The sequence below is a fragment of the Grammomys surdaster genome, unplaced genomic scaffold (assembly GCF_004785775.1).
Source record: "Grammomys surdaster isolate TR1022 unplaced genomic scaffold, NIH_TR_1.0 125876, whole genome shotgun sequence".
Lineage (NCBI taxonomy): Eukaryota > Metazoa > Chordata > Mammalia > Rodentia > Muridae > Grammomys > Grammomys surdaster.
The window spans coordinates 1463584-1475304 of NW_021620701.1; the positions used below are offsets into that span (position 1 = coordinate 1463584).

Here is an 11721-nt window from a genome sequence, read left to right on the forward strand (position 1 = left end):
TTTGCTGCAAATATTAATGTTATTGTTAAGTACAAGATTATACTGATGATAGTATAAAATATGCTATATTCTTATAGTACCATGTATATTTATTTTAAAAAGAAAAAAAATGAATTCTAAAATGTACCTAGCCCCAAAGATTTTGGGTAAGAAATTATAATTTGAGCCTTTATAAAATAATTTGAGTTCAGGAAGCAATGATGACTTCATGTTTCTTTTATATGGGGTCATTGAGAACTTGAAAGAGGAAGAGAAGCTAAAACCCAAGTAAAAGCCAGAGAAAAAGAAAACTAGGATGTGTTATGTCAGCACAGCCACTGATAATGATTGCAGAAGGGTTCCATCAGTTGTGTTACATGGGAAAGAGGATGCTTCCACAGAAGGCTTTACTTTTATTAAATGAGATTTCTAAAATAAATCAGCATAGGAATTAAAATCTGTTCAGTATTTTTTATTGTATTGATATTACTTAATATTTTTTAAATTGAATATTTTATGAGAGTTTTACCATATAGGCCAGAAGAGGGTATGAAGACCCTGTGGAACTGCAGTTACAGGCAGTTGTGAGACACCATGTAGGTACTTAGAATTGAATGTGGGTCTTCTGGAATAGCAGTCAGTGTTCTCATCTACTGAGCCATCTCTCTACCCCCTAACTTTTTAAAATTTGTGTATGTGTGTAGGGCACAGAAGAGCTTGATGGAGTGGCATGTTTCCTGTCACTTTGTGGGATTCAGAGGACACACACACACACACAATTATTTTGTGTTTTTTAGATTCTGTTTAGGCCAAGCTGACCTCCAACTTGAGATCTTGCCTCAGTCTCTTGAGTGCTGGAATTATAGGCTGCTATCGCCATGCCTCATTTTGATGTCATATTCTTCCTCCTCTGAAAATTTGGGTTTCACTGTGTAGCCCTAGCTCACTAGGAACTCACTCTATAGTCCAGACTGCCATTGAACTCACAGAAATCTATCTGCCTTTGCCATCCTAGTACTAGGATTAATGGTATATGCCAACACACCATATACCATCTGTGGAATACCATATACCATCTGTGGAATACCATATGCAGCTTTTTTTTCATATGCAATTTTTTAAATGTTAACATTTTAAAAGCATTTTCAGCATTCAACCTTCCATTTCCTTATTTTTTCTGCTTTCTCATTGTTATTTTTTCAAAATACCATCTTAATTATTTACTCTGGTATTTGCAAAGGAACATTAATTTGTTTGAACAGATGTAAGACCACACTACTTGTGAAGAGAGAGATATGTTTAATAATTCTTGCTAGTGTGTATATTTCCTCTTATATTTTTCAGTGTCTTTCTCTTTTTGATAGCTCACATGGTGTGTACTTACACACATGGAAACACACTGCCTAGTATTGTTCTTACTTTTTCTTAAGATTTATTTTTTTAAAATTATGTAATATATGCCCATATATTACAGAAGAGGGCATTGGATCCCCTGGAGCCAGAGTTACAGGCAGTTTTAACTACTGAACCACCTGTTCAATACCTGTGTTTCCCAAGCTGGCCTCAAACTCATGACCTTCTTTAGCTTTCCAGCTGTTACATACCACTGAAAAGGATTCCCATTATTCTTTTGTTTGTGCATTTTTAAAGAAATCTCTATTTATATGTGTTTATGAATGTATGTTTGGTGAGTGTGTGCCGTGTGTGTGTGGTATGTCTCAGGCCAGAAGACGATTTTAGATCCTCTGAAGTAGTAGTCACTAATTTTGAGTACTAACATTAGTTAGCAATGTACTTTTTCTATCCTAAAAGAAAGCCTCACAATCTCAGAATTGTATTTCATGTTCAGCTTGATCTTCATGCATGTTCCCCAACAATTGGAGTGGGGACCTTACCCTGACTTTGTTGCCTGCCTGTGGGTCCTGTTCCCCTAATTGGACTGCCTTGTCTGGTCACAGTGGGAGAGGATTTACCTAGTCTTGTAGTGACTTGAGGTGCCAGGGTGAGTTGATACCCCCCTGGGGGGGGGGGCTCCCCCTTCTAAGAGGTAAAGGGGAGGGGTCGTGTGAGGAGTGGACTGGGAAGAGAGGAGGGACTATGATTTAGTTTATGATAATAAACTTATGATTAAAAGGTTAAAAAAAAAAGGAATTGTATCTGAATTACACATTGAGTTAAATGTGGATTCATGCTTCAAGATACTTCTGATTAGGGGCCAGGAGAGATGGCTCAGTGCTTAAAAGCACTGGCTGCTTCTCAGAGGACCTGGGTTTAAGTTTCAGCACCCACCAACATGTCAGCTCACAAGTGTGTATAACACTTGTACCAGGCGATCGGATGCCTCTTCTGGCCTCTTCAAGCACAGCAGGCACATGGTGCACAGATACACAAGCAAGCAAAACACTCATACACAAAAAATAAAAAGATACTTCTGAGTAGTTCAAAACATACCTTATTTGGTAAAGTTGTTCTTAAAAGGAATTAAAACACACTTAACTTGGAAGTAGGCAGTCATCCATATGAAATTAATTATATGAGTCAGGTTTACTATATTTGGTTGTATTTATTTATGATAAAATATGTTGTTAATTTCTGACATTTAAGCTAAGGCCCATTTCTTTTTAAAATATTTTTTATTAGTTATATCTATTTTATTTAAGTATTTTGCCTGCATATATGTATGTGTACCATGTGCATGGTGTCCGCAGAGATCAGAAGGAGGAACAGATCTGGAGTTAGGGATGATTGTGAACCATCATGTGTGTTCTGGGAACTGAACCCTAGTCTACTGCAAGATGATCCAGGGCTCTTGTAGAGCACCCTCCACCAGCGCTGAGCCATCTCTCCAGTCCCTGGGCCTTTTCTTCTATTATGAACTTAGAAGAATCATCCTCCTATTGGATGTTCCTCAAGTCTCTCTCCTTCTTTAAAGGTTTATTTTTATTTCTGTGTGTTCTGTGTATACATTGGTGTCTGCCAAGATAAGAGTCTCAGATCCTCTAGAACTAGAATTACAGGCTGTTATAAGTCATCTGATTTGGGTGTTGGGAACTGAACTTGGGCCTTCTGCAAAAGCTTTATGTGCTCTTGAGCACTGAGTCATCTCTAGCCTGGATGTTCTTCAGTTCTTAACGATAGTTCAGGACCTTAAAATAGATAATGGTATTAGCTTGATCAGGATGAATCACTTTATTATCTGTCATCCACATCAATGAGATTGATTGAAGTTTGGGAATTGTTAGTACAATTCTTTTTTTTTTTTTTTTTAACTTTTTTGGTTTTTCGAGACAGGGTTTCTCTTTATAGCCCTGGCTGTCCTGGAACTCACTCTGTAGACCAGGCTGGCCTCGAACTCAGAAATCCGCCTGCCCCTGCCTCTCAAGTGCTGGGATTAAAGGCGTGCGCCACCACTGCCCGGCTAGTATAGTTCTTCTAGCATAGTTTTGCCTTTATTGATATATTGATTTTTTACTGATTCACACAAGATAAATTTGGGCATTAATGTGAGGAGAGATAATTTAATTTGATAACTGACCAAAAAAAAAAATTGGAAGTTTAGGCCCATTTTTTAATTTGATTAAAAAAAAAAAAGTTGATCTGTTCAGTAGAACTCACAGTTGTGTTTTAAGGAAGGAGAAAACGCTCAAAGGTTGTGAGGTTGAAGTTTAGAAAATGCTGGGGTAAGCAAAGTCAAACAGATTGCATTATTTCAGTATTTCTCAGGGAGTTTGATCAAGAGTTTTGCAAAGCAAGAGCTAGCAGTGGTATTCTCTGAAAATGCTGTCATAACTGGGAAAGTTTCCTTCCCAACAGCATTCCTGTCTGTCCTGCTCCCCAGGTATCCTGGGGACCCATGCTCTGGTATGCATCCCCCTCCCCAACCTGGCGCATTCCCACCTTCCATTAAGAATGCTGAGATACTGTAACTTTTCAAAAGTTAGACCGGGATGCTGAGAATCTTTGGCCAGATTGGAGACTTCAAAATTAAATGGTTAGGCTTTGCTTTGCCAGCATCAGTTTTAGTTTTGGAAACTTTTCTCTGTTTTTTAAAACACTGTTATCTTATGAATCTCCTTAATTTTTTAAAATCCTGATGGTAGAATTTAACTTGTAGTATCTTTAGACTCTGGAAAAGTTTATATTTGCCTAAGAAAATGGGATAACATGGGGGCTGGAGAGATGGCTCAGCAGTTAAGAGCACTGACTGCTCTTCCAGAGGTCCTGAGTTCAATTCCCAGCGGCCACATGGTAGCTCACAACCCTCTGTAATGGGATCTGATGCTGTCCTCTGGTGTGTCTGAGGACATTGGCAGTGTATTCACATACATTAAATAAATAAATAAAACTTAAAAAAAAGAAACTGGGATAACAAAGTTATTAGATTCATTTGTCTAGAAGCATTTCAAACATAGTGCTCATCAGTTTAACTTAGTTACCTATACTGAAATGGTTTCTAAAGCTTCTCTTGATTCCAGATTATGTGTTTGTATGTGTTTATATATATTTTATAATCAAAACTTTTATATTTCAAAACCAGAAATTTCAAGATATTGAAGAAACTCATCTCATTCATATAAAGGAAATTATAGGATCCTTGTCAAATGCTATAAAGGAAATTCATTTACAAATAGGCCAGGTAAATTTTTTGCTTTATATTGACGTGGTTTATGAAATTTTTATGTTTACTTATATTTCTTTATTAAGTCTTTTATCACTTTGTTTGGAAATATTACATATAATAATCGTTTCAGATGAAGAATACATATTTATGCTTTTTATTGATTGCCAAACATGATAATTTTAAAATTATCATTACTATTTTTGTATGTGATTGCTTTCCATCTTTTTTAAAAAATTTATTTAATATGTATACAGCATTCTGCTTGCATGTATGCCTGCAGGCCAGAATAGGGCGCCAGATCTCGTCATAGAGGGTTGTGAGCCACCATGTAGTTGCTGGGAATTGAACTCAGGATCCTGGGAGAGCAGCCAGTGCTCTTAACCTCTGAGCTATTTCACCAGTCCCCATTATTTATTTATTTATTTTTGAGACAGGGTTTCTCTGTGTAGCTCTAGCTGTCCTAGAACTCACTCTGTCACTCTGTAGACCAGGCTAGCCTCAAACTCAGAGATCCTCCTGCACTCTGCCTTCCAAGTGTTGGGATTAAGATATGCAGTGACCATTTGTTATTTTTTAAGATAGATCATGGGGATTAAACTTAGGTCCTTTGGAAGAACAACCACCAAACCATCTTCCAGCCCCAATTTAAATAGTTTTAAAGTAACTAAGTACTATATAATTATATAGTTACTATATAACTATACTTATCAGTATCACTACAAAGCTAACCATATAGTTAGTATATGTTAAACATTTATTTGTTAAATAGTTGTGTACTTCTCAGTATTAACTATATAGTATTCATTAGTTGAACATTACTAACTTCTAAATACTTCTCTTTTCAAGTTTTAATACTTTAAAAGATCAGAGTAGAAACTTTAGTAATTAGAAAATTTAAATGTGAAAGTGTTCAGAGTGTGTTTAATGATAATTTGAGTGTATTACAGTAAGGAGAAATAGAAAATGTCTTTTTCTTTGTTATTAAAAATGTAAATATTGTCTTCAAAAGTTATATTAATCATAAGAATTTTGTCTCTAGAAAAATCAAAAGTGGCAGTAATTAACTACCTATAAGACAGTGACTTGGGGAGAAGGCAAGCAGAAGCTGGTCTCCAGAAATCTGCCACATAGTTAGGAAACAACATAGAAGGTTAAAAAGAAATCTGTAACTTTTTAAATTGCTTTGTAGTAGGTTTCTGAATTAAAGTAAGGATGCTTTTTAAAAAAGAAACAAAACTCTTATTTTTTAATAGGTTCATGAAGAATTTATAAATAATATGGCTAATACTACAATTGAAAGTTTGATACAAAAATTTGCTGAGTCAAAAGGCACAGGGAAAGAAAGACCTGGTAAGATAAACTGCAAGGAAACAAGTATTTGCCTTATTATAATTTTTTATTAACTATTTTATTTATTTGTATTTCAAATGTTGTCCCCCTTCCTGGTCTCCCCTCCGCCAGCCCCCCGCCCCCCTCCCCTTTGCCTCTAAGAGGGTGCTCATTTACCCCCTACCCACTCCTGCCTCACCCCTCATATTGTCCCCCTTCTCTGGGGCAACAAGCCTCTATAGAACCAAGCACCTCCCCTCCCATTGATGCCAGATTAGGCAATCCTTATTACGATTTTTTAAGACAGAATCTTACTGTGCAGCATAGACTGGCTCATGATCTCCTTGCCTTAGTGTCCTGCATTCTTTAAAGATTTCTATTTGAATGTATGCATATGTTGGGTAATTTTAACTTTATATCACATATTTGCCTTGAATAGCATTTTTAAATTGTAAAATGGAGTCAAGCTTGAAAATGAGTCATGCTAGTTTGGTTTGTTTGTTTGTTTTAGATTTATTTTATATTTATGAGTGTTTTGCATACATGTCTATATGTATATCATGTGCATACCTGGTACTTGAGGAGACCAAAGAGGATATTAAATCCCCTGAAATTGGAGTTATGGATGATTGTAAGCCACTGTATGGGTGCTGGGAATTCAAGATGGGTCTTCTGCAAAACAAGTATTCTAAATCATTGAGCCATCTCTCTAGCCTCTAAGTTCAGGCATTTGTCACAGCCTTTTAGTTAATAATTTAGTTACTTAAAATGGTTATATAACCTTTATTGAATGAATCTATCTTTGGCTTGTTTAGATTTCTGAAAAGAAAGTTAACTACAGATGCAGAAGGCCTGTTTTTTTTTTGTTTTTGTTTTTTTAAAGATTTTATGTATTTATTTTATGTTTATGAGTACACTACAGTTCTCTTCAGACACACCAGAAGAGGGCATCAGATCCCATTACAGATGGTTGTGAGCCACCATGTGGTTGCTGGGAATTGAACTCAGGACTTCTGGAAAAGAAGTCAGTGCTCTTAACCACTGAGCCATCTCTCCAGCCCCAACAGAAAGCCTGTTTAATAAAGAAAAATTGGGATAAAATATTGGTCCTTTAGCACTACAACCAATATAGAACCTTTCTTAAAATTTAATGCCTTTTCTTTCTCATTCGCATACATTTCTAGGGATTGTTTTTCTTAAGTGATAACTGCTAAGCATAAGGAATACACCAATGATTGAATGTGTGTAGTAGGAGTACTGCTTTCAGGTTTTGTGACTAAATGACCCTAGATTATAAATCCTACCTTTAGCCGGGCGGTGGTGGCACACGCCTTTAATCCCAGCACTTGGGAAGCAGAGGCAGACGGATCTCTGAGTTCGAGAGTTCGAGGCTAGCCTGGTCTACAGAGTGAGTTCCAGGACAGCCAAGGCTACACAGAGAAACTGTCTCGAAAAACCAAAATAAATAAATAAATAAATAAATAAATAAATAAATAAATAAATAAATTCTACCTTTTCTTCTCTTTCTCTCCTTTCCTTTCCTTTCCTTTCCTTTCCTTTCCTTTCCTTTCCTTTCCTTTCCTTTCCTTTCCTTTCCTTTTTTCCTTTTCCTTTCCCACCTCCCTCCCTCCCTTCCTTCCTTCTGTCCTTCCTTCTTTCAAAGATGGGTCTTGTTATGTGGCCCTGGTTGCCTGGTACTCAGTATGTAGCTCATGCTCACAGAGTTTTTTCTGCTTCTGCCTCCTGAGTACTGCGATAAAGGGCATGTGCTACCATGCCTGACTTCTACATTCTACTTTTTAAAAAAGGTATAGTGTATGTTTTTAATTTTTGAGACAGGGGCTCTCTCTAGAGCTAGTAGCTCTAGCTGTCCTGGAACTCTATGTTGACCAGGGTGGCCTCGCACTCTGCCCTTGCTTCCCAAGTGCTGGGATTAAAGGTATGGATCTCTGTGCCTGGTCCCATATCTTACTTTTATTGAGCATTGGATGTAGTAAGTAGTCATGATCTCTTATTATTTAATATATTTACAGTCTTCCAGACTTCTTGACTTTGTTTATTATATACTATAGTATGTTAGAAATATATTTTATTTCACAGTTAAAATAATTCAGTCAAATGAAACTATAGTATGAAACTCAGAAAAATAGGTAAATGTTGGAAGAAAAGTTTGGGAATCAGTTTTCTTCATTGTATCACAGAAGCAAGACTCGAAGCACAAGTCATCAAAATTTTCTTTTTTCCCCAAATCTCATTAATTTTTAAATGTTACTTACTAATTGAATTATATGATAGTTCTTCCTCATATCTTTCTGGCTTTTTTCAACCTACCTGATTGATTTGTAGTTTTCTTACACTGGCTAAGGTGATATTTCTTACCAGGTCACTTTAAAACATTATAACATGTCGAAAAACCAAAAAAAAAAAAAAACCAAAACAAAACAAAACCATTATAACGTGAATGTTTGACTATGCAATTAACAGTTAACTGGACAGTGGTGACTGTATGAATGTTTGACTGTGCAAGTAACAGTTTGCTGAGCAGTGGTGGTGCATGCCTTTAATCCCAGCACTTGGGAGGCAGTCTGGTCTACAGAGCAAGTTCCAGGATAGCCAAGGCTACACAGAGAGAACTTGTCTCAAAAAAACAAAACAAAACAACCCTTAGAATTATGCTACACATAAATCTTTGAATGATAAGGTTAGACTGAAGTGGATGAATTTACTTCCAGAAAAATCTTCATTGTGTGTTTATAATCTTGAGAAAGTTGCTGAAGACCAGTGTGCGTCCGGAAAGTGACTATAGTGCACAGGCACAGAAGCCGGCGTGCACTAAGCAGTGAGCGTGGCCCTCTGACGTGGTCGCTGGTGTCTCAGTCTTACAGTTGGGCTGAGAAGCTACAGATAGGTCTGTGTGAATATATGACAAAACTGGATTCCAGGTCCAGGATCCTTGATCCCAAGGCCAATTAGGAGAAATTTGGAGCAGACCTAGTTATAGATAAAGATGGTGAGATATCCAAGTAGAGATTTTTATCTTTGTATTCTTGTTATGATGTCAAACTGTCATTTCCCAATGTTATCATTGTTAGAAATTGGGCAAGGTGTTCCAGAGATCTTCCTATATTGTTTTTTATAACTTTATAAAAATATATCTATTTGTATTTTGTACATGACATATACATAAAATATTATATATAATATATAAACACAACATATTTATAAATATAATTTATAATTATATTGTATATGTACAATCATCTAAAAATTTAGTCAAAGCCAGGATACTTGAACTGAAACCTGAACCTAAATTTACAAGCAATGCTTTATCCCTTAAATCACAGATAATCCAGAATACTACGATTAAAAAAAAAAGTTGGCCGGGCGGTGGTGGTGCAAGCCTTTAATCCCAGCACTTGGGAGGCAGAGGCAGGCAGATTTCTGAGTTCTGAGTTCGAGGCCAGCCTGGTCTACAGAGTGAGTTCCAGGACAGCCAGGGCTACACAGAGAAACCCTGTCTCGAAAAACCAAAAAAAAAAAAAAAAAAAAGTCATCTTGAAGTGGCTTGTCTTTAAATATTAAATCAGAGAATAATTGGAATTTTAGAATGTTATGCCAGCAGTTCTTTTTTCTCAGCCTTTAGAGTGCAGCCTCTAGGAATATTGCCATGCTTTGCCATTCTCAGCTTTGATTGGCATTTTTGGTAGCTTTTTAGGGGTAGAAGATTGAGGCGTGGTTTCACTGGGTATTTCTTAATTTCCTAGAACTCACCCTGTAGACCACGCTGGATTAAAGGTGTGGTCACCATGTCCAGCTCCATTTTTAATATAGCATTTTAGTTTTTTCTTTTGATGTAATTTTTTTTTTTTTTTTTTGAGACAGTCTCTCTGTAGTCCTGGATGGCTTCAGACTCATAGAGATATGCCTGCCTTTGCCTCCCTAGGTCAGTGACTGTCAGTTGAGAGTCCAAATAGGAAAAAAAATTAAACTTTATTTGCCTAATGTTAGTACAATAATTTTAGGGAAGGTGTTCTTATGGCATATCTGTTTTAGCTCTACATTGTAGTATCTGTTCAAAGCATATCAGATTATCAAATAAAACCTTTTAAAACTAGAATCGATTGTATATGTTTCAATTATAGGATATAATCATGTTGTTAATATTTAAATAATAATTTGAAACATCAATTTAGAAGTATTCAGTTTGTAATTAGGTAAACTAGAAGGAAAATGTTATATAATCTGGCTTGTTTTGCATTCATAGAATTTTACTACTTAATGAAAACTTTAAAATAATGTAGTCCAAAGACATTTATTTAACATAAATATGTTGTAACTTATGAAAACATGCCTCTCATACAGATATCCTAGTTTGCTTTCTCTTGCTGTGATAAAACACTTGACAAAAAACTTGAGAAAAGAGTTTCAGATTACAGTTTATAGTCCATCATATAGGGGCTCAAGACAGAGGGCTGGACATAGGAACTGAAGCGAGGCTGTGGTTTCCCCTGAGTTGGGTTTGCAGTGACTGGATGCTTTGAAGAGCACAGCACCCCGTGGTCTGAGAATCAGGAAGAGGCAGAGGTTTTCTAATTTAGAGCTCTATTTATAGTCTTTCTTTATCCTAGTAGCCCTAATCAGTCATATCTCTCATTTGCTGATAGGATATGTACATGGCTGATGGTAGTCTAGAACTTGCTGGGTAGCCTAGGTTTTCAAAATCAGACCTCCTGCTTCACCTCCCATAGGTCTGGATTATAGGCACATCGCTATACCAAGTTAAGATTCACAGTTTTGTTGTTTTCTGTTTTATAGTCATCCTGCTAGTTTTACTGTCTGCTTTGCATAAAAAAAACTTAGTAACGACCAGTTATAAGAAGCAATAGGATAACCTTTAAAAATGAAGAGTTAATAGACTTTCTAGCTTCTTCAAACTATGTAATGTTTGAACATAAAGGCTTTGTTGGAAAGCTTATCTTTGTTTCCATTACATGACATAGTAGGTTCGTAGCTACTAGTTGAAAGTTCTTAAAATCAAAGCTATAGATCTTTAAAAATAAAATTAAAAATAGGAGAAGCCTGAGAAAGGATAGATGTTTAAAAAAAATCCACAAAGAAAAAGGGAAAAATAAAATTCTTGTGATCAGAGTTCCTAAATGAGGTTAATATATTTAGATTCTGTAACATTTCAGCTTCTACAGTATGGATATTACTACAAATTAAAAGATAAAACAAATATTTTTTGAAAAATAGATGACAACCTGTTAGTCATCTTTCTAGGCCCCTTGAAGATTTGGTAAAATGCCAAACCTAGAGAACTTACTATCCCATGATGCTATCTAGACTTCTTTTAAATTTTATATATTTATTTTTTTTTAAATCTTGCAAATAAAATTTCCTATACCAAAATTAACCAGATCCTAAGTTTGTACAAGTCTGAACTTCTATATAGTCAGAATAGGTATTTGAAGTAGAACCTGTGGAGCTTAAATTTTATCCTTTTAGCAGTGAATATATTTTATGCATTTAGCCACTGCCAAAACCAAAAGATCCATGACAGAATTAGAACTAGAAAACTAGAAAAGCAATTAGCTTTATATCTTTTATGATCCAGATTTTTTTAAAATTTCTTTTAAAATAAGAGAAAATAAAGGGAAAAAAATTTTTTTTGAGCTAGTGTCTCTGTGTAGCCCTGGCTGGCCTGGAATTCGTTCTGTAGACCAGGTGCATTTATCAGAGAGGGAAAGAGAGAGGGAGGGAGGGAGGGAGGGAGGGAGGGAGTGAGTGAGGGA

The 11721-nt window shown here is 36.0% G+C and overlaps 1 protein-coding gene across 1 annotated transcript in view; it reads left to right on the top strand.

Annotated features, from left to right (window-relative positions):
- The window catches only part of Fcho2 (FCH domain only 2), a 97042-nt gene that overhangs the window by 37831 nt on the left and 47490 nt on the right, over positions 1–11721 (top strand). The window contains exons 7-8 of the mRNA XM_028790189.1: positions 4517–4615; positions 5854–5950. Coding sequence (XP_028646022.1) covers positions 4517–4615; positions 5854–5950 — 196 coding nt within the window. The remainder of the gene's footprint in view (positions 1–4516; positions 4616–5853; positions 5951–11721) is intronic.